At 39.0% G+C, this 27,567-nt stretch overlaps 3 protein-coding genes across 3 annotated transcripts; 1 reads left to right on the top strand and 2 right to left on the bottom strand.

Moving 5' to 3' along the window:
- Positions 1–12: 12 nt before the first annotated feature.
- Positions 13–21,273, bottom strand: LOC132202991 (neurofibromin). Its single transcript, XM_059630385.1, is given in 42 exon segments — positions 13–739; positions 1,018–1,388; positions 1,449–1,651; positions 1,763–1,861; positions 1,920–2,050; positions 2,107–2,277; positions 2,681–2,768; positions 2,838–2,978; positions 3,030–3,390; positions 3,442–3,580; positions 3,635–3,893; positions 3,952–4,113; positions 4,173–4,305; positions 4,381–4,564; positions 4,621–4,801; positions 4,858–5,262; positions 5,329–5,467; positions 5,537–5,659; positions 5,709–5,918; positions 5,987–6,401; positions 6,462–6,595; positions 6,645–6,994; positions 7,049–7,260; positions 7,314–7,492; positions 7,549–7,671; positions 7,739–8,266; positions 8,320–8,510; positions 8,581–8,733; positions 8,790–8,863; positions 9,068–9,112; positions 9,226–9,415; positions 9,467–9,844; positions 9,905–10,030; positions 10,095–10,490; positions 10,543–10,791; positions 10,794–11,095; positions 11,154–11,260; positions 11,311–11,422; positions 11,475–11,658; positions 11,712–11,855; positions 11,918–12,258; positions 21,141–21,273. Coding segments are annotated over 41 exon segments (8,340 nt in total). The 5' UTR covers positions 11,978–12,258; positions 21,141–21,273; the 3' UTR covers positions 13–551.
- On the top strand, positions 17,336–20,296 carry LOC132202990 (N-fatty-acyl-amino acid synthase/hydrolase PM20D1-like). Its single transcript, XM_059630384.1, has 8 exons — positions 17,336–17,692; positions 18,323–18,555; positions 18,620–18,706; positions 18,927–19,066; positions 19,130–19,325; positions 19,387–19,527; positions 19,586–19,823; positions 19,887–20,296. Exons 1-8 carry the CDS (start codon positions 17,368–17,370, stop codon positions 20,120–20,122), a joined length of 1,596 nt encoding a protein of 531 aa, XP_059486367.1. The 5' UTR covers positions 17,336–17,367; the 3' UTR covers positions 20,123–20,296.
- On the bottom strand, positions 20,575–22,284 carry LOC132203351 (ufm1-specific protease 1). The gene is made up of 4 exons (XM_059631067.1): positions 22,165–22,284; positions 21,390–21,563; positions 21,141–21,338; positions 20,575–20,586 (listed from the first exon to the last, which is right to left on the bottom strand). The coding sequence occupies exons 1-4, from the start codon at positions 22,282–22,284 to the stop codon at positions 20,575–20,577; spliced, it is 504 nt and encodes a 167-aa protein (XP_059487050.1).
- Between the last annotated feature and the right edge of the window lie 5,283 nt (positions 22,285–27,567).

Raw genomic sequence — 27,567 nt, 5'->3', positions numbered from 1 at the left:
CATGATTGAGCTCAATGTGTTATTTTTATTCTCTAATTGCAGTATGACAATGAGAAAAGTCGATCAAAAATACAACCAATGTTCCTGATTGGTGTGATGTTTGTTTTTTTCTTGCTTGGGTGCGCGTGAAAAACGGGAGTCTGAATCCCAACCTAGCAGATTATCATCGGCGTTTGGTTGTGAGTCGAGTCCAATTTTTCAATATTATAACATCCAATTTAATAGAATCTCGATGCCCGTGACAGTTTTGTGCGAAGATTAGAGAAAGAGAATTATAAAATAAGTAACATTTTTCGCGGTTTCAAAATTGTCATGGGCGTCCACATAGAATATACATGGAATATATTATATCCATCAAGTTGAGGGAAACAGTTCAAGGGTAAAAGCTCGGCAGCATCAAACGGGAGTCCCTGAGCCTTTGCGACCCACGTTTGTGCGTGACCAATAAATAAATCACAGATCTCTTCATCAATAAATAAATGCAAATAAATTATTTGTATAAATGACTTAAGGATCGAACAGGAACCAGGGGGGAATTAAAAGAGAAGTTTCTACTTGTTGGGTGGAGAGTGCGGGCCCATTGGTTTGTGGCTCTTGAGGCTGCGCTGTTTAGCCACAAGGGGCATTGGGCTGGAGGAAGCGTTGGAGCAGAGAACCGGAGACTGGTGCAGCAGAGACCGCGAATCAGTGGTCGAGCAAGCGCCAAAGCCGTCAACGTAATCTGCCGAAAAGATTGAGTCTAGCAGAGAAAAGAATTAAAAAATGTTCAATAATTTAAGACGGGCTTGAGAAGTTACATGAAAATAAATTCTATTGAGTCATGTGACTTTGATTTTAAATTTTAAATTTTTGCGTCCCAGAACTTTCAGAGATAAATAGGCAGTTTTTTAAAGAGAAAAAAATAGTTTCTATAAAATTCATTGTCATTTATAATTTAAAAAATAATTTTGCATTTTTTAGAGATACTATTTATTAAGAATTTTAAATTAATTTTAGAACCTATGGATAATAAATTACCTTTTTCCGTGGGTGATCCAAGTGTGAGGCTGGACATTGAGGATGAGAGGTTCATGTTGGAGCTCACGCTGAGCATGGACGGGTACTGTGTGATCTCGCTGCCGTCCTCCTCGACGTGCAGACACGTCTCAACCATGGCCTCAAGACAGTTGACAAACAGTTGCGCGTGCTCAGCACAGCTAGCACACTTGAATGGTCCGGCAAAGCGCCAGAGGCCTCCGAAGCCACAGGACTGAAGATAATGTAGCTGCTGCTGGCTGGCATCCTCGCATGCAATCATGTTCTGGATAATTGCCTGCACGGCGCCCAGGATCTCCTGATCGTGGCACAGCGTCAGCACCTTCTGAATGTTGGCGTCCAACAGGCTGTGACTGATTTGTTGAAATGGTCATTAATTCTTAATTCAATTTTAAGAAAAAATAAAGACTCACATCACTCCAAATACTTTTGGGAAAACAATCGAAGCCTCGGCAAGGTACTCGTACAGAATTCTGGTTTCTGCATCCTCGGTAGAGTACTTGGTCAAAGTCGCCAGGACTGTGAGGACGAGAGCCTGTGTAGGAAAGTCATCTAACACTTCAGGGTCCAGCAGCACATTGTTCTCATTTGAAACCGAAACTCTAGCACTTCGCGCCTAAAATAAGGTTTTTGATTAAAAAGTTTATTCAACACTGTAATTTTAATTTTAAGTTTCCCAATCATTAAATATACTAAAAACTTTGCAACTAATTTTAAGGAAACTTGCCTGTTGTTGTGGAGGTGGTCGAGCTGGAACAACCGCACCAAGGGCGTTTTGGTCTAAAAGTTCCCACGATTTCTGCCGTCTTGCTTGTAAAGGTTGGGGCTATAAAATAGATTTATTTATTTATTCATTGGGAAATTTTTGTTTTCGAAAAACTAGCCTGCTGCGGTAAAATTTGCGCCAGATCAGCCAAGCCACCAGCATTGGCTGTTTGCTCCGTCTGCATTACCCTGGTGACCGAGTGCCTAACATGGCACCTGCTTCGAACCTCGTCAGACACCGAAACCAGAGCTATAAATTAAAATTTTTGTAGAAATTTGAGCAGTTTTAATTGTAACAGCTTTTACCAGCTAAATATGCTACGCTCTCTGGAGTGACCTCAAATTTGTCTCTCTTTGCCGGTTTGGCGATAATTGCCAGAAGCATAGTCAGCACCCTCGTAGTTCGCGACACAGTTGTTGGAGTCGGGTGCCTGAATCCCTTCAGCAGGTGCCCAACGAGGGCGAAATGGAAGTAAGCTAATTTGGGCGTTGAATGATAACATAAATTTGCTAGTGGCCCTGAAATTGGGCCAGGGTTTCAGTAAGTGAAACGTCGGGTTTTTTAAGACCGACTCTGAAAGAGCAAAGCTACTGTTTGGATGGTCAACTTTAAGGGCTCTATTTTTGAGACGAAGGCTTACACATACGGCCAATTCATTCTGCCTCAACAGAGAGACTTTTCATTCTATTCTCTTTTGATTTTGCCAAGCTGTCTGGAACAAGAAAGGTGCTCGGCCAAGCCAGAGCTTAATTTTGCTCAAGAAGACGAGAAATACATATCTGCTGCGTATTATCACATTCATTTAAAACAATTGAATTGCTAGGTTGGCCGGTCTTAAAAAACCAAAAAATTCCATTTGGATGGAAAAATTTCACTTACATCTGAAACTGAGACCAACGGCGTGGTCCAGCTGCTTAAAGTGCCACTCCAGCGGCTCCCTGGTTGCCATCATGATCGTTTCAAGAGACTGGAAAGTCAGATTATATAATATTTCAAAATTAAAGTTTATAAAAACTGGTTTAGAGAAAAATCCCACCTTGGTCTCAAAAATACCCTGTGAGTCCAAAGTGTGTAAATTCTGTTCAAGCAAAGCCAATCCTGAGGCATACAGAGCTTGTTCGTCTAATTGCAAAACTGACACAGCCACCCAGAACAAAGCTCGGTGTATCGGAGAGTCCTATAAATCAATTACTTATTATTTATTAATCCAAAATGTTCAAAGACTCGCCTGTCTGAGGAGTGGCTGGAGTCGAGTGAGACACATTATTAGTGACTCAAGCAAAACCATGTCGTTGAAGCTTTCAAGAGCCTTGACCAAAATCCTGAGCAGTTGTTTGACGTCAATGTCCGAAGCTGTTTTGCTGATGCACCCAAACACGATGAGCGCTCTCGGCTGCAGGGCTGGGTTGTAGCAGTAAGCAAAGTTCTTGGAAAGCGCCGTCCAAGTTTGCAGCCAGTCACACTCGGGGATGTCCCTCATGCACGCCTCCATTATCTCAAGCAAAGCGTCAACGATCACCTCCAACGAGGTCAGTGACAGGCGCTCCCTGTCAGCCTTTGACCCTGAAAAACTCCTTTCGCTGCCAAACCTGGATAAAAATGTTTATAATAAAAATAAATTGGAGTTACAATTTGCTCACAGTTTGTCACTGGTGTGTCTGTAGCTGGAACGAAATGCGGTCACAGCTGCAGATTTCACTTTGCTGATTCCAAAGAGCAGGTAGAACTTGGGAAGTGAAAACTCGTCCAGCGAAAGCCTCAGGACCCTTTGGGTGTCCTCTGCAAAATATGCCCAGTTAATGCGAAATATATTAAATAATCTGAAGAAATCACCTGAGAAGCTGGGAGTGGTGCAGGTACACAGAGAGTGGATGATGTTGATGACGAGCCCGTGGCACGAGGCGCGCATGCTTAGGGAGCCGGAACACACAAGGAAGCTGACGATGTGGAACAGATAAGGGAGGTGCCTGGCAACGTCCAGGCAGTTGTTGAAGGACAACATGAGCAGGTAGCGCGCTAAAATGGCAATGTCATCCCAGTTGACATGCTGCTCCAGCAGGGGCGTCGGAGAAGTGCAGGTTCGGTCAAGTACCTTTGGTGTGTTAAAGATTAAAATCACATTATTAATTTTTTTTAAATAATATACATACCCTGCAGAGCCGGCCGATGACTTTCTTGGCCACCAGTTGGACATTAGCTGAGGCAAGGGCAACAGCTGTGTCTGCCATGACCTCCGCCTTGAAGGAGCCCAAACCTGCGGTAACGGAGCGCTTGATGAAACTGTCCAGCACCATGTCAATCAGCTCAGGCACCTATTGAATGATTATTTTTAAATTTGTAGTAAATTTTGGGTACCTAAATATATGTCTACCTGGCCAATGCTGCCCCAGATTTTGGCCTGGATTGAAGGGTACATTTCGACCTCTTCAATTGTCAGAGTTATTAGTTTGCCCAGGATGGTGGCCACCGTTGCTCTCTTAGTCTCGTCTGGGTGTTTGCAAAACCTAATTTGGTTATTGTATTTTATTAGTATTTTTTTTTTGTGAGTAAAAGAAAAATTTAATTTAGGGTTATATTACCTGACCAAATTCGCCAGCCAAGGAGTCATATATTCAAGACACAAATGCTTCAATTCAATGGTTGAGCCTCTGAAGCCCTGAATACACTCCTCAAGGAACTCCAGGGTCAAGTGGGGTTCGTTGTAGGCCAGTTTCTCACTAACCGATTTGATAAAAATGGTGTTGTTGCTTGGTATGCACAAACCTATTTTTTTTTTTTTTTTATAAATTCATTAAGAATAGTATTTAAACTGAACCAACCTGACGTTTCCAAAAGCTGTCCTTCAATTTTTAGATCAAAGGTTGCTGTCAGGGCGCAGAGTTGGTTGTAGGCGGCAGTCCTTAGATTTGGATCTGAGGAGCCCAAATTGAGCAGGGCCATGTTCAGAAGAGTGCCGGGCACGTCCTTTGGTCTTATCTTTTGGTGCACAGAGACCGTTTCCTGATATTAAATCAAGTTAAAATTGAAGAAAATTCATTTGATTATTCTGTCCTTACAGGTTGTGAGAGTTCCCAGCGGTTCCGTATGTGAATAACTGACTGGACGATGGTGTCACAATCGTTGTGAATGAAAGACAGAGGACCAGACTCGTTTGCTATGGTCAGAGTAAATTGATTGTCATCCACCAAGCAAACCTCCTCTATTTCAGAAGCGTAAAAGACGTCGTTCAGTAGGATTGAGTGAGCCAAGACTTTAGTTTTCTCGGCACAAGTGATTTGAATTGCAGTTGGTCCAACCTTGACTGCAACTTTGGTGTCTTTGTGGGACAGTTTCAAAGCGTTGTTGAAGACCTTCAGGTCCTCATCCAGGGAAAGGGTCGCTCCAGGCAGTTTTTGCTGCTCTGGCTCGATGAAGTCATTCAGCCGGCCAGGAGCTTCAATAAAAATCAGTTTTCTGTTGCCCTGTGTGGATAGTAAAATTTTCTGATGCATGGTCACATAAAAGTAAAATTTATATCACGGCATTACCTTCAAAGGTGCAAAAATTCGATCATGATATTTGGTGTACTCGCGCACCCATGAGTTGCAGTTGTAAATGTACGCAGCGTGCAGGTTTTCATAAGCGACCTCTGGCAAAACCGTAAACCACTTCTGTAAATACTCAGTCCTGTAGATAGCCATGATTAAATAGATTTTTCAATTTTTAAACAATCAAAAGGTAATAAATAAAACGTGCCTAAAGCGGTTATCACTGCAGGTGTGGGTAAAATCCACCACCAACTCAAACGGCGCATGGCAAAACTGCTTCAGCGTCAGAATTACATGGTAAATCAAAAGATCCCCATTTGTTTCACCGATCCTATTAAAAGATTATATTAGATTTTTAAAATTAATAAAAAATAAATTACTTGTATCTCCTGGCAATATAGTAAAATACAGGATTTCCAAGTTTTGAGGTGCCGGCCTGGTAAAATATGTTTAAGGATTTGATCGATTTGAACTCATCCTTCTCTAGAATGTTGTGTTTGGTCATAATTTCCTCAAATCTGCTACTGGACATGTCCATGGAGCTCCATCTCGAATACGACGGGAACAGCAAACTTCTTGAGAGGGGAATTCTAATTATTAAGACAAATTTTAATGCCACTCTCTTCTTGCTATAGAAGAAAACCAATGCTTAACTTACTGGGAGTCCACAGGTTTGTGCTCTGGAGGGCCCAAGTAGGCCAGCAGCGTTGCCATCTTGTCAAAAGGTCTTCGCCCAACAGCCTTCTGGTCTCGACTGCTGGACAGGTAGTCCCCGATTCGCTCCTGGTGAGACCACAGCAAACGATGCAACGCTAGGACATTTCCATCACTTATGAAGGACATGGTGTGACTTGCTTGGTCCACTGTTTCGCAGTCCGATGCGATTTGGAAAAAGAACCTACGACCGTTTTCAAAGTTGGCTCTCAGGAAGTCGTTAAAGGGGACCATGTGTTGCTCTTTGCTGAATTCAACATGGTTTGCAATGTTCTGCAAGATCTTCGACATCAACATTAGGCCTCTTTTGACTGATGCTGGTGGTTGGCGAGTCACAATTCCCATTTCAAGAGGTGAAACTGAATTCAATAAGTAAATTGGTATAGAATTTTTTTTTTCAAAATTGCTCTATTTATTACCAATTGCTGGATTGATGAACCTCAGGAAAATCACTGTTCCAACTGCACCAATATTGTTCTGCTGAAAGAGAGGGAATCTCTTGGTCAGCACCTGATACAAGCAGTGGCACATGCTTCTCAGTTGTGAGGGGAACCTAAACCAAACTTTAAAACTGAGATTAGTTTATTACAAATTTTTCTTACTTGTCAGCCGATGAGACGATAGCGTCAAATACGCGCTGGGTTAGTGTTCTTAGGTTGTATCGGTTCCTATCAATGTCCTCAGTGGGATCTAGCCTAGCTGGGTCAACTTCAAAAGAAGTGCCAGGTTCGTCAAGCAAAGGCTGTATCAGCGGTTCGAGGAGACACTGCAGATAGGAGGCGCCGTAAATCTTGAAGCAGAAGGCCATTATTTTGCTGCCTAGCGAGTTTCCTCGGAAAAGAGTCTGCATGCAGTCTGAGACTTCCACCTCTCTGTAGAACATATTCCACAGCAGAGGGCTGAGTAGATGTTTGGCGTCAAACAGAGTGACTAGGACTTTGGCCAGCTCGTCCTGGGAGTATTTCAAATTATAAATTTTTATTCAAATTTCTCAATTATTATAAACCATTTGCGAGGTGGTCACCACATTGGCCAGAGCCATTGCAATGGGCAGCTCTCCTTTGTCGCTGATCATGGTGACTAGCTGGACGAGCTGTTCAAATCTGTCTGCCAAGACAGTTTCTGCCAGAGTGTCAAACTCGGTGCCCTGCTGTAAGATTTTAGTCAGCACCTCCATAAAAGCTGCTCTGGTCTGCAAGTCTCTGTTGTATCCCAGATCTAGTCGAAAATTACATTAAATAATGATAATTTTTATTATTAATTAAAAATACCAATGGAATGCATCAATCCACTATCAATATTTGCAGATAGAAGGTTGGACATTGCTTGAATGGTCACATTCCTCAAGGTGTTTAACTTTCCAGCTGACATTCTTTGACGGGCCATGTCTTTCTCCAGCTCTTGCGCCTCATTACAGTCATTCATCAGGTTCATGAATAATGTGAAATATCTAAGTAAATTAAAATTAATAATTTTGAATTAACGTTTAAAAAGATTTTCAATTACTTTAAAAATAGTTGGCTTTTTGCCTCCATCAGATCCCCTCGGTCTGACTCTTCTGGCTGCAAAGGCAGGCCTCTTAGTAGAGCTGCTACAGCTTCCATGCCAGCTTGATCTAAATCCCTATGCCTGTTGGCGTAAAAATTTAAAAAAATCAAATTTTCAAATTCTGTTTTGTTAAAAAAAAAAAACTAACCTGGTCATTGTAGAGCCATCTCCCGAGGACGGAGGTTGGATTTGGTGTGAGGTGCCCATGACCCAGTCCGTGAGGTACTCGACCAGTTTATTGCGGAACTTCATCTCTTGCCTGAAGGCCAGATCATCCCTGCGCTTCATCATGACCTCGACCAACTGGCACAACTTTGTCTTGATATGGACGGAGTGGACAAGCAGGTTCAGGTGCCTCACATACCTGACGATGGCCAGCATCATGCCCTCGATGGAAGTAGTCCCTAAATGCTCAGAAGGCTGATCAGTTTTGCTCTCCAGCACGTTTTTCATGATGAAAATGGTGTGCTCGATGAACTGGGTGTTCACTTCAGACTCGATGACCTGACCCTGAGAGTCGAAGAACTTTTCCACGATGGACTTGATTTGGTCAAAGAGAATCGGATATAGCGCTGGGTGCATGTCATGACCGACCAGTTCTTTTACATGCTTTTGGATTTGAGCTCCAAACTTTTCATTGCTGCACACTAACAATCTCAACAATTGGCCAACAAATCTAAATAATTCATTGTAAGTTTAGGAATTCTAATAATTTCATTTTCAGCGTACTGTGTGACAGGGCAGTATTGTACGTCTTGACCTCCTGGAGGTAAGACGCTGACCTTTCTACCCTCAGTGGATACGGAGGAGGTTGAAGAGCTGGCGCTGAGAGCTGGACGACCGGACGCCTTTCGTTGCAGACAAACTCCACCAAGAGCACACAAAAATCCAGTCATGTTTGCCCACTCATTTATTTGATCCTAAATTTTGCACAATAAAAACAAATTTTAAAAAAATTAGGACTAAAATTAAATTATTTTGCGCTTTAACCTCCAACTCGTGCTCCGAATTGTGGTGAGAAGCTCGGCGCTTGCCCATAGCCCTGTGGAAGGCCTCTACCTGGCTCTCGTCTAATTTTGTCTTTGGGTACGAAGTGAGCAGTCGAGTACTTGCTTCCCAATTGCGGAAGGTCTCCTCCCAAGCCTTAGTAAATTGATTTTATAGACTAAAAATACTTTATAAAATAAATAAGAAATTACCGGCTGAACCCCATTCACACAGTTTTCGATTTTCCTCAGCAGAGCCATAATCTGCTTCTGCAGTGCTGCACGACCTGATTTGAAAATTTTCATTAAAATTGGAAAAAGAATTAAAGCTGCGAGCAATATAAAAATTGTACATTCTCGAAGCCAAATGCAAAGATAACATTAAAAAAGTTCAGAAACCAAGAACCTGCAATTAAAACAAGCATTCTCAAAATGGACAGGGAAATAAGTTAAGAGCGAGGGAAGCGAGAGTGAAGGTGCTAAAAGCCTACCATTGCTTTGCTCCCTGCAGTAAACCCGTGAAGAGTCCAAGCTGGCTGCAGGCCAGACCACAGATTAGTGAGTAAAGAAAGAGCAAGAAGAAGCTTGTGTATCAGGGTGGAGACGTCTATGGGCAAAAGGGTAACAGGGCAGGGGTGGTAGAGAGTACCTGTGGTGAGCAGGGTGGAGGCGGAGGCCAGTTCTTGGTAGACGGTGTAGTTGGGCAAAAGGGTGGTTGCTGCGGCGCCCTCGTCAGTGCCACAGCGGACGTCGGCCTCTTCACAAAGAAGGGCAAAACAGGACATGGCTACCACCACAGCCTCAAGATCAATGCTCCACAAATACATGAAGAACACCACCTTTTAGAAAATAATTAATATAAAAAAAAAAATTATTAAATTTATTGGTACCTCGAGTTTGATCTGGGCCTGCTTGCAGATGGCAATGTGGCTTCCAACGTGGGCATAGTCCTTGTGCCGCAGCAGGAAGGCGTTTCTACAAACCAAAATCTCCCGCAACCACTTCAGGATGTCCGAGTAGTTCATGATCTGGTGTTGGATGAGCTTTTGCGAGATGGAGAATAGCACCTGAGAGCTGACGTCCCAGAATGTGTTGATCGGCGCCTCTGGATTCCACATTTCGATTTTATCAGGGTGGTGGAGAACCAGCAGAGCCTCCATGGCCTCTTGAGCCACGTCCGGCATAGTCGGTTGATGCACCAAAGACACAAGGCCATTGATCAGCTCAAGTGTTGAACTCTGGATTTCGTGGCCGGCTTTTCCTTGATTCTAAATAATAGGCCATATTACAGCAATTTATAAATTATAAATGATGTGATTTAAATTTACATTCAGCATGAGCATTGGGTCAGCATGAATAAGCCGAACCATCCAGAGCAGCAGGTTCTTGTAACTGGGAACCTCTTCACCCTTTTCTCGGAATTTTGAGGCGCCAGGTCCTTTCAGGGCCAAAGACTACACATTTCCATACATATTTTTTTTTTAATTTAGCTTGTGAAACAAATATTAAATTTTTGACCTGAATCATCCTCAATGGTGTGCTGGAAATGCAGCCCTGAGTGACCTTGTTCAGGGTGTCTGTGAACATACTGCGCAGCTCGGAGGATTTGTTGTAAACCAAATCAATTTGTGGCCACCACGGAAGCCTTGGCTGGGTAATGATCCTACAAATATTTAATTTTTATAAATCAATTATTGGATCTTAAAATTCAAATAATTAATACCTGAAAAGTGAGCTGACCAGGACGAGGTGGTAGGTTGGGGGCGAATTAGGGTTGAGGCAGACCTTCAGGGCCTCATTATTGTGAGGCTTGATGCGGAAGCAGGAGACAAAGCAGTCGATCATCAAGTCAATGTCATGAGCCATAAAAGTCTGGCCGCGGGAGAACTGCTTTGGAGGACTGAAGAGCAATGTCTGAAAATAATGATTAAAATATAAAATTAAATTATTATTTAAAATAATTCACCTTTAGGTCATTAATAATGCTCTGGACAAGGACAAATGCAGTGTGGTTGGAGTCAAAAATGTTGTTGATGTAAGTTGAGGCCTTGCAGAGTTTCACGCAGGTCACTGCTGCAGCTTCTGTCTGCTGTTTGGAAGCGCCATGTGAACCTACAGCCCTCTTGACAGCGTCGATGAATTGTTTTTTCTTCGAGTGCCTCGGAGAACATGGAGCGCCGCTGTCTGCGTTCATAATCTCCTCCAACACTTTCTAAAATTATTAAAAATTTCACTATAAAAAAGATTAAAGACAATTTTAAATAAACTTACCGGTGACAGTAGAAGAAGGACGATTTGAAGCGGCCACACGGCTGCTCGTCCTTTCTTGTTATCTGCCAGTCCGTCCAGGATGTCAAAGAGGATTTCACAGTTTTTGGATAATTCCTCATTGGGGCTTTTCTGCAACTCAGCAAACTCCTGTGGATAGGTGTCCATCCAGTTCCAGATGGCCTTCTCCAGGGAGTTGATCAGCACCAAGTGTGCAGATTTTTTTAGCAGACGAAATTTTGCATTTGTCTCTGAAATTTAAAATTTATTTTTTAATATTTTAATAAATAAAATGAGATTTAAAATTACCGCTCAGTAGTTTGGCCAGGCGGACAGCGTCCACATTGATGTGCTGAATCAATTCGAGGTCGCTGTAGTCCGGGTTTTCATCACTGCACGCGCTTAATTCCTGCAGCCTATTTAAAAAATTTAAATTAAATAACATTTGGTACAATTTACATTTTACCTGGCTGAGATTCGATTGAAAACTGCATTGAAAAAGTTCAGACTGAGGGCAAAGAGCACCTTTGAGGCCAAGTTCTTGACATTCACACAGTTTGCAGCCTCATGAATCGGATCTAAAATTTATTTATTGTATTAAATTAATTTTTAATTGAAAATTAATTTTACCATTGCCAATGAATTGGCAGATTTCACGAAGCAAGAGTTTTACGTTCATGTTTTCGTCGAACCGAGCCGTGTCCTTGGGCTGGCCGCTGAGGCACTGCTCCAGGGTGTCTAGGACAATCAGCAGACTCTCGTTCAGGTTTCTTTCGTAGTCTGGACCGTGAGGTCGAGGACCGCTTATCAAACACTGTTCAAATAAAACCTTCAGCTTCCAAAGCATGATTAATTAATTAATTTTACCAATTCGTTGACCCTTTGGAGGATTTTAGTGAGCCCTGAGATGACCAAAGAGAAGCGGTGCCTGCTGATCTCGATGAGGCACCGCTTGTTCTGGTCCATGTTGACCTTGGAGTGTGTGGTCAGAGGCCCCGTCCGGCATGGTAGCTGCGGAATGCAGATTTTTTGTGTGAATTTCCTGCACTTTTTTTGCACTTTTCAGGACTTACCTGCTCTTCGAAGCGGATGATGAGCGACGACACCCACTCGACGGGCTTCTGGGTGGCCATCTCTAGGGCGCTTCCATCGAGGGGGCGGCTGGTGAGACTCTGGGACGCAGCGGCGAGTAGGGGCGAGCGCCTCTGCCTGGGCCAGAACTGTGCTTCTCAATGAACCCGAATCAATCAATGAACGCGGCGCCGTCGGCAGTGCGGCTGCGCCCGCCCACGCAAAATAAACACCGCTGCCGGCCCGAGGGTGGCGAGGGGAGCGGAGAACGAGCCGGGGTGCGACGCTGCTGCCGCTCTGAGGTGCCTGTGAGTGGTGCTCTAGTCAAAGAAAGCAAGCGAACCTGGAAATGGAGTTAAATTCATTCACAATTGTGAAAATGAGGAAACCACATCCGCGCTGTGATAAGCGCGAAAAGAAATTATTAGGTTTTTTACAAAAAATGTTGCACGGAAAACACAGCAGATATAAAAACTTGAAGTTGCCCTAAATTTAAAGAGAAATTTGTTTGGATTCAATAAAATTAAAATTGTAATAAAAAATAAACAAATAATAATTTTCATCATTATTTTTGATAATTTACTGATTTTGCATCGTAATAATGAAAGCTATCAAGGATCCCTTATTTTGCATAGTCAAATCAAGTCTGAACAACAATAGGAGCCATTATTTGGCAATTAGTTGAAAACAATTGTAAATTTTAAACTTGAAACATCGTTGTTGTAAAGACGATTTTTTTAGGTCAATGAGAAGTCTTTAAAAAACAAAATGGCTCGAACAAAATTAAAAAATACCAGAAAACCAATTGCTTACTTTTCTTTTAGCGATTCAGCTGGTCTTTATGCATTGATTTCGTGCTGATTTTTATATTCACTGCCAATAATGAATAAAATTCATATAATAGCCTAGCAGGGGTAACGAGACACTCGTGGGGTCCACGGGCGCATATTTGCATGAGTGCGTGCTGATTACACGCGACAATGAGCTAACGTGCGGCGTTTGACTTTAAAACCAACAGAAGTCGGAAATTTGAAATTTATATCGCTACGACATATAATTCAAAAATAATTTATTATAAGAGACACATTCGGTGCTTTGGAAGATGTGACTAAAAAATATTTATATTCAATATTCATATTCTTTCTTTGTCTGCAATCAAAGTGGAAAATTTCCTTGACTGCACACGCGCAAGCCGCGCAACCCTTTTCCGTTTGACCAGAAGCTTTTTGCACGACGAGTGTCAAAACAGAAAAATTTACGGCACCACTCAAGCGTGTTAAAATTATTCAAAATATTTCCCTGCGTATATTATTTTATTTCGTCGCGGCAAAAAAAAAATAGACAGTGAAAAAAGTGATATTTATGGCTGTGGTCACGTGAGCGTTTGAAATAAAATATCCATAGAAGAGGGGATGACGCCAGTGAGGATTAAAAATTGATAAAAAAAAAAAGCTTTGCTATTTATCATTTTAAACACGCGTGCATTGTGATCAGCAGCTGAGGACGAAATTCGGTAATCGGTGGGCCACGGCATAAATCACCCGAGGTGAAATAAATTAAATATTCAAAAGGATAAATAAATTAAAATTCAAGCATCCTATATATTCATAATATACTCTCATCGATCACTGGAGTGAAAATCTATAAGAGGAAAAAAGAAAAATACGTTAGTCTTCTAAATTGAAATTAAAACGGCCAATTTTCTGACCAAATCGGACAAAAGAAATCTGAGCCAATTATTTTTCCGCTCGATAAAAATCGTGTAAAAATCGCTGACCACTCAATAAAGAATGGATATTTCATGAAAGATCTGCGGTCAGTCGATGATTTTTACGAGTCTGATTTCAATGACAATAGGAAGAGAGTTCTGAATTTCCACTCGGATTTTAAAAAAGCGTGTCCAGGCGAGGAGAGGGCAGCGAGGGGTCGACGCCGGCGTACGTTGTAAATTTAATTTTTCAACCCATTTGAGGCGAGATTGTGACAGAAAACGAGATTTTTTTGTGCATGTATGCCGAGGGCCAATTTATGTGAGTTTAAGTGATTAACTCGGCATGACTCGCTTTTCGAGAGAGCGCGCGCGAGGGCTCAGCTCCATTGACATCTTTATCGCCATTATTTTGAGTGCGTATTGAAAAGTGCTCAAGCAAACAGAATCACTCTTAACATTCGGCACCGTGACGAAATCCACTTCCCTCTAAATTCAGAAACTTGGATTTCCTCGGCAAAAGTGGACAAAGTTTGCTTCCCTTTTTGGCAAAAAAAAATCAACCCCTTCGATTTCAGACCCTTTTATTCTCTTCTAATTGCGTGTTGTCACGTCGGTTTTATTTCATACTTCTCGTTCCTGGTGGGAAACATTATATGAAATGATGGAAATAATACAAAGTCAAGACAAGAAACCGCCACGGAAAAATTATTTCCTAAAATGACGACTTTGACAGTTCCTGCACAAAACGATGCCGATTTCCGGCCGGCGCAAATACAATAATCCGGCGTAATTTATACTTATCCCGATATTACAAGGGAGTGTTGCTTCAATGCCGGTTGAAGACATAAAATTCCTAATAAATATTTTGGCCTGCTGAGCGTCGGCAATTTACGATATGTGCTTTTCTTTGATTCGCAGCAGCTGAGACGCGAGAGCGAGGGAGAAATCGACTCGGGACAATAGCAAATGTTTTGAGAGAGAGGCTGCTGCCCATTGTGCGTTTAATCAGGAATACTCGCCGCGGACACCAAACACGACGACGATCGCTTTGTGCAACAAGCACGCTGCACGGTACATATGTCAATTTGTGTCAATGTCAATTTCCATCAAAAGGAAAATATTAATCGGGACCTTCTGCTCTAAATACTGGCTTCGTTTTTTTAACATTTTTTTTTTTAAATCTTTAGATTTTTTATTCGCATTAATGAAAAACATTCAATTCAATCCAATACCAAATTACTTTCTATTTAATTAATTGAAATTTCTACAATTATTTCTCTGTACTTAAAAATCAATGAAAATTAAAATATTGTACAAAACTTGTGAATTATTTTAAGTATCAAAACATTTAAAATAGAGGCAAAAAATATATTGTTTTATATTCAAATTAACTTAAGGCTTCATTATTGACGTAGTCAAATAAAGTCTTTTCAACAATAGTAAACATTTTATATAAATTACTGGAAAATTTAACTACAATTGTTGTTAAGACTTGATTTGACTACATATGTCAATAAAGAGTCCTTTTAATGCTTTTTCCCATTTTTTTTTACAATTAGATCTGTTGGGGGTAATGTTTTTGTTTGAATCTGAATTTTATTTTTTCAGATCGAATTTCTGCATAGCCTTATTTTTTCAAATCAATCGTTTGACAATATTTTTTTTCCTAAAGCAAGCCCCCTTCGGAGAGGGTCCCGTCGCGCGACGCAGCCCGTCGAGGTGCTCCTATCGTTTTGTCTGACGTTGGAGTGGTGCGTCTCTCTGCTCTCGCCCCTCGTCAAGACCACCCAGGGCCACAAAAGGGCCCGTCCGTGGAAAATATAACGTACCAGTCTGCACACTCAAATCATCGCGAACGCGAAATCGATTAATCTTCGTCTATGCGCTGCGTTGACCGCCACACAATGGCCAATGTTGTGTCACCACCGGCGCATCTCAGCTCGTCCTGCAGTTTGACGGATGCGGTTTGTCCGGACGTCACGACTCTTGATTCATTGCTCACCTTCGCCATTTCAATCACAAAGCATTTCAAGAATGTTACATTTTTATGGAGGAAAAAATAATTTTTAAATTAAAATGGGAAGTATTTTACCATTTTATATAAGTTAGATATATTTATATATTTTTATTGTATTTTTTTTTAAAATATAAAACGATTAATTGGTAAACCAAAGATTTTTTGTTATTAAAAATGTTTGATTAAAAATGAATATTTTGATAAAATTTTTGTATATTTTACAAGTACTTAATTGTGTAAAAAATTGTGTGAAACAATTTAACGCACAATTTATTTCCCGCATCACAGATTGAAGCACTTTTTTTTAACGGTAAAAGTTCAGTCTTTGGCCGGTATTGGCAGACACAGGTTGTAAAAGGACGCGTCCAGGAAGTCTTTCAACTCGTACCAGCGCACCCAACCGTCCGCGTGCAGTTTTTCACCGCTTGTGGCCTTCCCACTGAAGTGAGGATCCTGCCAATGTCCCAATTAAAATGTTAGATAAAAAGTTAGATCCAGTAACAGCCAAACAATTATATTTTGAATGAAGAAATGTTCACATTACAATTTAATGGAAAATATATCATATTTAAAAAATTAATTAGAACATCAGCTTTGAAAAAATATAAATTATAATAACTCAGGAACACCAAATTAAAACTTATTGAATTAGCAGAGACGAGTTTCCTATTCTCAGTTAAATAAAACTTCGAGATAATTTTGTTTTTCTCTGTGTGCCTCTGTTACAAAATTGAGTGAGCTGCAATAAGTATGCATGTAGTCTCTCAATTCTCTCAAATCAAGAAGCAAACAATAATTTACCACACTTTAGCTTACGAAAAGTTGCAAAAAGCAATCTTGGATTTTTTTCTTTTATTTTGTACGTAAATCTGAACTTTGCGGTGGATAAAATTTTTTCCATGATAAATTTGAAGTGCTGGAAGAATCCCTTGTAAAAACACGCGTTGCAAAGAGAAAACTTGAAAAATCAGGGTTTGTTCAGCAGAAAGCTAAATCGGCGTTTGTTCACCAGAGTTACTCGCGAGATCCAGCTATGCTGAGATACAGTATCAGGAGCGCATGAAACGGTAAGAGGTATCCAGTCTCTATATTGAAGGATGCTTCACGTCGCAGAGACCAGAAGTGCAAATGGCCAAAACCTCACACTTTTTTTTAAATCAAATCGAGTCGCTATTTTGAATTTTCGTTCTTTGTTTTCAATTTCAAATAAACATTATGCAATGGCTGTGTAATTAAGGCTTTATATAACTTAAATTAAACAAAATATTATTTACTGCTAGAAAACGGCCAGTGATTGTTTTGGGTAGCAAGCTGTGATAAAAGGGAAAAAATCATTTTTTCCTATTAAATTATGCATTAAAAGCTGTTGAGTATCTTGGACTCAAGGTTTTCATTTGGCCTAAATGACCATGCTTATATAACTGATTGTGAGACGCATTATTAAAATTCTTAATACATTTCACATGAAATTTATTTTATTATATTTAATAAGTTAACTGGGTTTAAGAATGAAAGTTTAGCGTTGTTTGTCACAAGATAAGAAACCAATTTTAATAATTCGTTATCAGAGCTTTGATTCGTTAATTCTGCATTAACTAACCTTTGGATTAAATATTCGCCATCAGCCTAATCTCTCACTATCGGACAGTGATTTTGCGGCCATTATCTAATTCTTTTGTCAGTCTCCCTGTTACTTTTTGGCTGCAGAGATCAAAATTTTAATTATGGGGGAAGAAACTAAATTTGAGTTAGGCGGCAGGCCCCGCTCCCGCCGCTTTTGGATAATTTTGCTCTCCACGATCATCGGTGTCCCGGTTTTTGTCATTTTGATCCTGCTGATCGTGGTTTTGATTCAGGCGGCGGTGATCACGGCACCGCAGGGCAACATCGGGATTTTAAATGACGCCAAAACCGAGGGCATCACGGATGACAAACTTCTGGAGCGAGCAGAACGGTTTGCTGGAGCTCTCCGAATAGAGACCGTGTCCTACTCAGCGAACAACCAGAATTTGTCAGAGTTTCCTGTTTTTCACCAGTACTTGCTAGACGGTGAGCAATATTTTTCCTAAAAATTAATTATTAAACCATTGAATTACGGAGGTGTTTTCAATTTTATTCCTTTTTTTAATTCCCATTTTATTTAAAAAATATAATACACCAAAATTGTTATTTTTTATTTTTTGGGAATAATTTTAAAGCCATTTCCGGTAAAATATATTCACACGTGATTACCAAACATGTTAACAAATTATAATTATGAATCAATACATAGTTTTTTTTTTAACAGAATGTAACAAAGATGTGTTATTTAAACTATAAAATATTAAGAGGGACAATAGATTGAATGGAAATTAATTTGAAGTTTTATTCATAGTGAGGCTCTGCCATGCAATCCCTCTTTTATTGAATTTTATCCATCTTAACATATTAAATAAAGAGGTGGATCTTGAAAAGTAAAATTTAACAAATAAATAACAATAAAAATTTATGTAAATTATAACAAAATAAATAAAAGAAAATCTTTAAATTTTAAAAGCTTTTTACCTTCATAAACTAAAAAAGTTAATTTCACGTGTTGACGTGTAAATGATTTATTATTATATTTTTCCCTAAGCAAATAAAATTTTGATGTAACTAGGACTGAATGTTTTATAAAACATAATAATTGAACTATTTTAGGCTTCCCAAATATCCATAACAGGGATTTCATCGAAAGATATGTGGTGAACGAGTACAGCTTGTTGTACAAAGTGACCGGTTCAACGCCCGGGAAGCTTCCCTACTTGTTGGCGGCGCATATGGACGTGGTTCCGGCACCACCAGCCAACTGGAAACATCCCCCTTTCGGTGGTGTAATCGAAGACGGCGAAATTTGGGGTCGCGGCGCCGTAGACGACAAGGGAGGCGTGATGGTGATTTTATAAGCGTGGTTTGAAAGCGAATCTAATAATAAAAAAAAAAATTGTGTTGCGACAGGGCATCATGGAGGCGTTGGAGTATTGGCTGAGTCAGGGGGTGCAGCCCAAGCGGACTTTTTTCATTGCGTTTGGCCATGACGAAGAGGTGAGTAATTTAATTATTTGGTTTGAAAAAAATTCAAATTTAACGACAGAAGTTAATTAATTTGGATTTCAAAAACTTTAAAATTAAATTACAAGTTCTTAATGTTAAAATTTGTGTCTTTTTTTATTTTTGTGGAATTTTTTGGAAGCTCAATATTTCAAAGAACAAACGAAATAATTAAACTTTAGCTACACAATTATTTTAATTTTAACTTGTGTAGATTGGTGGCAACAACGGAGCACACAATATAGCTATTCAACTCAGGGAATTGGGTGTTGAAAAGCTTGATTTTGTATTTGACGAGGGCCTGATTAGTATGACCGACAACATTTTACCCGGCGTCACCAAACCAGCTGCACTGTCAGTAGATTGAATTTTAATATCTTTGAATTAATTTAATCTGTCTGGAAAAAATACTAATAGAATTGCAGTGTCTGAAAAAGGATTTTTGTACCTAAAACTAGAGGTAACGGGGACATTGCAGCACTCCAGTTTCCCACCCGCCGAGACCCCAATTGGAATTTTGGGCAGAGCCGTGGGCAAATTGGAAGAACACCAACAACCAAGTGTTTTGGGAACTGGACCTGAAAGTGACGCATTTCACTATGTTGCCCCTGATGTCCGTTATGGAAATTGTTTATATAAAAATTCAATTATAGTTTTTATTTGTTTTAAAACAGACCGACTACGGAACAAGGATTTTGTACGCCAACATGTGGCTCTTCGGCCCTTTGATGGCTGCAATGATGCAGAATGACCGACTGCTGGGTCCACTTATGAAAACCACTACTGGTTTAACCATTTTCAATAGCGGTGTAAAAGTAAACAAAAATTATAATTTGAAAATTGTTTGTTAATATCTCAAATTGTCACAATCAGGATAATGTGATTCCGGACATAGCAACCGCCGTAATTAACCATCGAGTTCATCCAGGTCAAACCAGTGAACAAGTTATTGAACATGACCGATGGGCCATCGGTGACAACAAAGTCAAAATTACTGTCACCGGTCAAATGGACCCCCACCCCGTTTCCCCCTTCGGTCCCGACGCCCTCGCCTACCAACTTATATCAACTTCCATTTACCAAACTTTTGACGAAGTTGTGGTAGCCCCTTGTAATTTTTTTATAATAGTTTTTAATTTTGAATTCGTAAATAATAAAAATTTGGCTCTCGCAGGTATCATGATCGCCAACACGGACACGACCCATTACTTGCCCTTCACTGAAAAGGTTTACCGATTCATTCCGACCTTAGTGACTCCGGACGACGTTAGCAGGTACCACGGGGACAACGAGCGAGTCACCATCAAGGACTACGAACGCATGGTGAACTTTTATTTCCGATTCATGCAAAACGCCGATCTGGTTTTTGACTTGGCGCCGGACGATACGCAGCCCGCGGACGAGTTGTGATAAGTTGGATTTTGAAAATAAAGTATAAAATATTCAGATTTTCATTTTTTTCCCACATTGTTTTCTGCTCCTTTTTCTATTTTTTGCAAGAGATTATGATTAATTATTAATAAAATTTCTCATTTTTCAAAAATTGTATGATAACAATGTGATGGAATAGGACAAATAAACAATTATAATAATATTAATATCAATAATCAACCTTGATTGCTTTTAAAATTTGTCAACCTCAATATCTTAACTATATCAAAAATAATATTATCATCTTTTAAAAAAAACAAATCTACAATTTGTTTCATCAACTAAAATTTTGATAATTTTGCATCTGCAAACAAACTTTGCAGCACATAAAATTATTTTTCATCTTTGAAACATTCTTATATATTCTTAGTAAAAAAGTAAAAAAAAACGTGTTCAAAACTCTGCGCAATCTATTTGCTGCTGAATTCAGTCTAAATTTGTGTCTGAATTTGGTCAGACAGAATAATAATAATAGAAGAGAAATCCGGCTAAGCTGACGTTAGCAGAGACATGGTATCAGGAGCGAATGAACTGGTAAGAGGTATAAAACGTGCACGCGCTTTATCTATAAATCTCCAAACTAAATTATCGACTTACTTTTGTTAGTGATGGATAAAATTTTTGAATCTAGTATTAACAATAAGCTCAATCATTTTATAGAACAAAATTACTTCTCATTCAATAGGAAAGTCATTAGAAAAATCAAATTCAAACTCGCAAATTTAGTTGATTGTGTTTCAACAAGTAAAATTTATACTCCAGATTAAAAATAAAATTTGATATATAAAATATATTTTTTCCATTTAAACAATGCAATTTTCAAGAAGAATATTAAAAACCCAGTTAAACAATTGGAAAGTTTTTTCTCTGATACTTTCATCATTAAAATGTCAGTAAAATAAGAAATTTTTGTGAGTGAAACTTCCTCGATTGCAAAAGAACGTGCATTTTTAAGTTAAATAAAAATTATGAAATAATAAGAAATAAAAGTACTTACCAGAACCAACAAATGGCCAGCCCTTTCGCCAACGACGCACTTTGAGGAGCAGTCCACGTCTCCCCCAACCATGACAGGCCCTCCACCTTCAGCCCAGTGATTCCTCAGGGTGGACACCGAGTTGCCCAAGTCAGCTCCAGACGCAACATGCAAAATTCGGCAGTCCCAGTCGTACAAGTTGCTCAGCACATAGCTCGCCTAAAAAGTAAAATTTCAACAAAAGCAATAATTTTTAATTAAGTAAAAAACCTCGACGCTTCCGATCCACTGGCGCGAGTTGCGAAAAGATTCCGGTTTGTCTTCGATTTGCACCAGAATATCTTGGATTTGCGGAATGGAGGGCACTTCGGCACCGCCCGGCTTGTGATTCAATTTGACCCACGAGCACATCGTCTGCAGCGTTCGGTAACCGCAACCCCAGCCCTTTAACACACATTTTTAACTCATAAGGTGAAATTAAATTATAGTTTGTTTAAAGTGTAGGTGGTTTGAAATTTTTCAAAAATTGAAAGATTTATCTGCAAATTCATTTGTTTATGTTTAAAATTTCCTGATTGATAATTTCACTAAAATTTTAAGCATTTTTGTTCTATAATAATTATTCCTGGAGGTCCGTTAAAGCAATGAATCATTACTATGTGAGAGTTGTTAAAAGTTATGTGAAACAGATATAAATTTATAATTATAAAGGAATTAACTATACACACAGAATTTTTAATGAGTAGCACTTAATATTATGATTTTGATAAAATTTCAGGAAAATTTATTAAAAAACTATAACTGAAATAATACGTATTTTAAATAATATATAAAAAGAATAAACCTTTAAGTTCAATATGTAACAAAATATTATTTTAAATTATAATTATGTAGGTTAAATTAAAAACTTGCTAATTTTATTCTTTTATATTTAAAAAAATCATTCATGCTCAGTAGTTGTCGTGTGTGAACATTATAAACATAATAATTGCATTATTATGAAGTAAAAAATTACTCAACAAGAGTAACTGAACGAAGGTGTCACCTTGTCATCGAAGCCGTCGCAGGCGTAGTGGTAATACAGGTAGTCGCCGCGGACTCTGGTTTCGCAGACCCTGTCGTGCCAAGGGTAGGTAGCGTTTCTGTCCACGTTCTTCAGCAGCATTTTGCTGCTCTGTTCTGCGAAAGGATCGATTCTAAGGTAAAGGTCGCAGACACCTGAGGATGTTGTTGTTGTTGTTGTTGTTGTTGTTGTTGTATTTTGTTGTGACCTGAGGATGCACTCCGAGTTTTGTTTACGTTCTGAACACACATGAGTAGGGGGCGTGGTTTGAAGCGCTTGCTGTGTCCACTAGAGGGCGAGATTTGCTAGCGCTAAACTCGCTTGGCTCAAATATCATAGATTATTTTTACAAATCCGGCTTACAATTTTAAATTACGTTTTATTTAAAAGAAAAACACTCATTTTTGATTTTTTTTTATAACAAATTAATTTTTTTATCCACTTCCTCAAAAAGGTTTGAAAACAAAATTTAATTTTTTAGTAAGGAAAATTAAATTTTTGAAAATCTAGTTAAAAATTTATATTAAAAAATAAATAAATGACTATTGTGTGCTTTGATCACCATGCTAATATATTAAAGTGGATCAAAATAACTGATTGAGGTAATGAAAAAGTTTAAAAAATATTTGAATTTATTTCTGAACTAATACTAAATAATGCATAAATAATTACTATTGTAAATTAATTTAAAACGTGTTGCTTTTTATTATTATTATTATTATTTATATCATGGTTCTACAAAAAAATACATTTAATTCTATTTCACTGGTTTTTTTCAATGTCACAGAAAAAAAACTGAATAATTTCCTTGATATTTAGAATTGTAATAATAATCTTCAAGTTGGGTTTAACCTGCTTTAAGTTTAATTGTATTAAAATAGGAAATATTCGAAAATTTAATTTAATCATTGAAATAGATTCTTAAAGTTAAAAAAGTATATTAAATTTTTTTGAGCAAAAAGAAGAGATTGAAATGGCAACTAATATTGGAAAAATAATAACAAAAATGCAATATATAATAAATAATTTTGTTGCTAAGAGCAAAAAAAAACTTCGAAAACTGTTAGCTCCGATACGCGCTTTTTGACTCCTATGTTATGTTTCGCATCATTTGCATGTGTGCCAAAACTCGTTTTCAAGAGATAAGCTCTCGAAGTATTAAATTGCAAATTTGCAACATTGAGTTTGCAAACTCGCGTCTGATTTTGTAATACGATCGCAAAATAATGGAAATCAAATGCACGAGTGGCCATTCAGAGATAAAAGGAGTTATAAAAAGAGGGCGACGCCAAAAGAGATATAGTTGATGATGTTCGGTGGCTGCAGGACGAGAGATGCAGTTGGAGTAATAAATAAGCTGATTAAATAAGCAAGTTTTGAATGGGATGCATTCAGTAATATACCGAGGAGAGGGCGCCCGCCTGCTGAAATAATAGCGTAATCGCATAATCAGATTAAAAACATCGCGGGCTGCAGCCAGCCAGGGGTCTCTATTAGATTAATTTGGACTAAAAATATGCGAACGGGCGCACGCTTGTCATTGTTCGAAACGGGCAACCAAAATATTAAGAGTACTTCACTTATGATTATCAGGGTCAAACAAATGTGATGCGATTAGCATGGCTTGGCCGGCGGACGAGCTCTGCTTTTTGTTCAAATATTTGTTCTGCAGCAAAACGGATTACATTTAGTTTCTTTTGTGCGTCGCGCATAGGAAGAGAGAGATGCGTTGCGGTTTGCGTTGCATAAAATGTAAAGATGTCATTCGGTCGCGGTGAAACATAAAAGACCCGCATTTATGCATCAGTGATTTGTGCAGCAACTTTTTTGAGGGAAAACGACCGATATCTGAGGAGGGGGACAAAATCTCTCACTTTACGATTTCTGCGGGATGAAAAATTCGTTTCGTTTTAAAATCTGACATATTTATAAAGCAGTAAATTCTAACCTCGTTTCAGCGCAGCCGTGACCTACAACAATGCTCTCGATGCTAAATGGTTTGTTTGAAAAAAAAATCCATCATTCAGTGGCACGTTTTCGATTCAGAATTGAAAAATGAATTTTATTCTTTTGATTGCTCAAAAGTGCCGGGGGCGAGAGGGTTGTTGGTCGTGCGCGATGAAAAATGGCAAATAAATCTCCGTCGGCCGTCACAAAAGGGTTCTGTCAAGCGAGTGCAAATTGATTCCGTTTATGAAAAGGAAGATCCCTTTGCAACTTGAAAAAGGATTGCACCAATTTCGCCACCATTAGTTCAGCATACACACGGCGTTTGTCATTGTGTGCACGGCCCAATTGAAATGCAAAATCTTGTTTGGACAAATTTATTAGATCCCATTCTACTCTTTCTTCTCATCAGAGAAGGGACCCTCTTCAAACTTTAAAATGAATTCAATAAAAAAAAATGTTAAAAATGTTAATTACATTTTTTAACTTGCAAAACGAACTGTGAGAAGTAAAAATTACTGGCTGAAAAAATAATTAAATCATATTCCCCTCTCGGACTAGCTCAATTAGTGGCTAGTGTATAAAATTTAAATCAGCTGCACGCGCTCTCCGGTCGCTTTTACGGTTTTGGGAAAGATATTAAAGCAGTCGTAAAATATGTTTAAAGCTTTCGTCGCGCTAATAAAAGCGGCAGGCCAATACATAAAAAATTCAAATGTTATAATACAGTGAGAGAGAGGAGCTGGCGTACATCTCTTAAATCCTTTCACTTATTTCTTTTCGTGATTGAGGCTTAACGTGACGAGTAATTGACTCGCGTTTTTGAACGCAGCCTGCAGGAAAAGATTCACTTTCTAAAATGCAAATGCTGCTGCTGACAGTGCACAATTTCCTACCGCGCGCGTTTTGCACTTCAACAATAGGCGAATAAATAAAAATAAAACAAAGGCACTTTTTTATATAAAGAGAAGACGCGAGTTTTTCTTTCTTTTGTGTTTAGACTCAGAGACCCTTGTTTTTTTTATTTGAATAAAAAAATAGAGAAGCTAAAAATGATATTATTTGTTCTTTTTTTTCATGGTCAAGAGCAAAACGGACACAATGGCAGGAAAATAAATTAAATACGCCCCCGCTCTGCTTGAGAATCGTTGCAAATGATGATAAACCGTTGACCCCTCGCAGCGAATGCCCACTCGTCTCGCGGAGGAATTATAAAAGCAAATAAAACTTAACTAGGCATTCCGTGATTTGCGTATTCAAGACCACGCGCTTCCTGTGTGTGGCACGGTCGCTTTTTGATCTCGGCGGGGCACTTCCTGCCGCCGACGTCTCAAATGTCACAACATTTTCAAAACCGATTAGGGGCGTCTCTCAACCCCGCCCAGAGCACCCCAATCATTTGCAGCGATTAGCCCCAAATTACGCGACAGAGAAACACGCCAGACGTCCAAAGGGTGCTCGATCGTCGCGACATAAAACACTCGAGGAAAAAAAATCATAACAATATGAAAATTTAAAAGGGGTTGACAAGAGTATGCAGCTCGGACGCGACGACACTTCATTATTTATCTGAAGCAGCATCTGTCTGGGCGCGATAATGATAATAATAAATGAGATGATTTTGTTGTCGCTCTCAAAGTTTATGTAGTGAGAAAATAATCGTGTGTAATGACGAGACGCACCCTTGCTCTGATCTGGCGGCTCGAGATGGAAAAAAACTAATTTCTATTATCCGCTTTCTTTCCTTGACGTCCAGGGAAGTTCTCAAACTCGTGCATTGTTATTTTAAAACAGCGCGGCGACGGCCCCTTCTCTTTGTGCCGTGCGATCTGTTTTGCTCTATAACTCTCTTGACAAAAAGCACCCATAGCTTTTGCAAAGGGGTTGCAGGTTTTTGAAGCAAAGCCACCCCTGGCGCATCTCCTTATTCTCATTGTTTCGGCGACGAGGATGCATTTTGGCAGCTGGCAAAAGGAAAAGGAACGACCCAGAGAGAGTCACTCCATCGTCCTCATGGCAGTCCCCGGGGGTGAGTTCAACGCTTGAAATCCGACACTGCGACAAGAGCAAACTGCATTTATTTCCATTCCGAGACGCAGAATATATAATATATTTGACTGACAACCAGAAACACGCCGATTTTTTTCCACCAGTCGTTTCAGTTCCGAGTGAAAAAAAATTAAATACTTGTAACTTTTGTATTTCGATTGTACGCTGACGTAATTTTCATCCACTTTTCTTGGTGGACATAGTTATTTGTTATTTGCATAATAGGTCGCATTAGATTATGCTGAAAAAAAAGGAGAAAAAACATAAAAGAAAAACTCGGAAGTCTCGTTTAGCAAGATAATCTGCAATTTGAGACTAAAGGTGATGAAAAACTCATGAACGCAACATTGAAAAAGAGATACTTAATTTCTGAGAGTTCTTTGTGTAATTTTGAACTTTCTCATAACCCTGAAAAAAAGATGTGTTTATATGATTGCAATCGAGACGGAAATATATGAGTGGAAATTAATACATTGCTGTGTCTAATGAAGCGCAGGTGCGTTATGTTAAATAGAAATGCAGTGGTTGACAAAAAATATTTTTATAGCATAATAATTGCAGATGCATAGATGCTGCGAAAAATACAAAAAGGTAAAAACATGTTTTACGCAAAAATTATTTAAATTTTAGATAATATATATTGTATATTATTCATCTAATCCATGATATAATAATATAACTTTAACATGTACTTACTTTGAATTTAAAAAAAATCAAAGTATACAAAATTAAATGTGCGCAACTCCAAAGTGCTCCAAAGAAAACTATGCTCTTTGAAAAGTTTTTATTTATTCCCCAACTTTGATACACATTAAAAGAAATTTAATAGGGATAAAATAACCTTGAAAAATTGAAAACTCTCAAGTACAAAAACCAAAATTGATTTTATTCCTTTTGAAACATATAAAAAATTTAAATTATAAAAATTAAGTTTTAAATTAAAAAAAAATTATAATAATCTGGAATGTAGAGATGAAATTTTCTTATTTAACTAATTTGTTACCAGCGTTACAGCACTGCTTGAACTGTTTGATCCAATAAATATTTTTCGATGTCAATAGGTCGATCTGTTTCGCTCCTCCAATCGCTCACTTGGAGGTGTCAAAAATCGCTTCCCCCAAATTCCCTTTTCAGCCGGAAACCTTGTTCTCGGCGCGGCGCATCAGAAGAGACTCGATTTGCTTCTTGTAAACTTGTCGAGAAAGAAAATACAATAATCAGCAGCTGATATACACCTGGCCTGTAAGTGCGAGCGAAACGGGCGCAGGGTGCAGATTCTACGCGCTCTCGCGGGGTTCGGGGTGGAGGGGGGGGGGGGGGGGGGGGCTTACGTCATACCCATTGCGTTTTCCATTCAGCAGCACTCGGCGCGCGCGGTGTTCAGTCCAA

The sequence above is a fragment of the Neocloeon triangulifer genome, unplaced genomic scaffold (genome assembly GCF_031216515.1).
Source record: "Neocloeon triangulifer isolate White Clay Creek 2 clone unplaced genomic scaffold, ASM3121651v1 ptg000017l, whole genome shotgun sequence".
NCBI classification, from domain to species: Eukaryota; Metazoa; Arthropoda; class Insecta; order Ephemeroptera; family Baetidae; genus Neocloeon; species Neocloeon triangulifer.
Note: the sequence above shows the minus strand (reverse complement) of the source record. Positions and strands in the feature narration are given on the sequence as shown.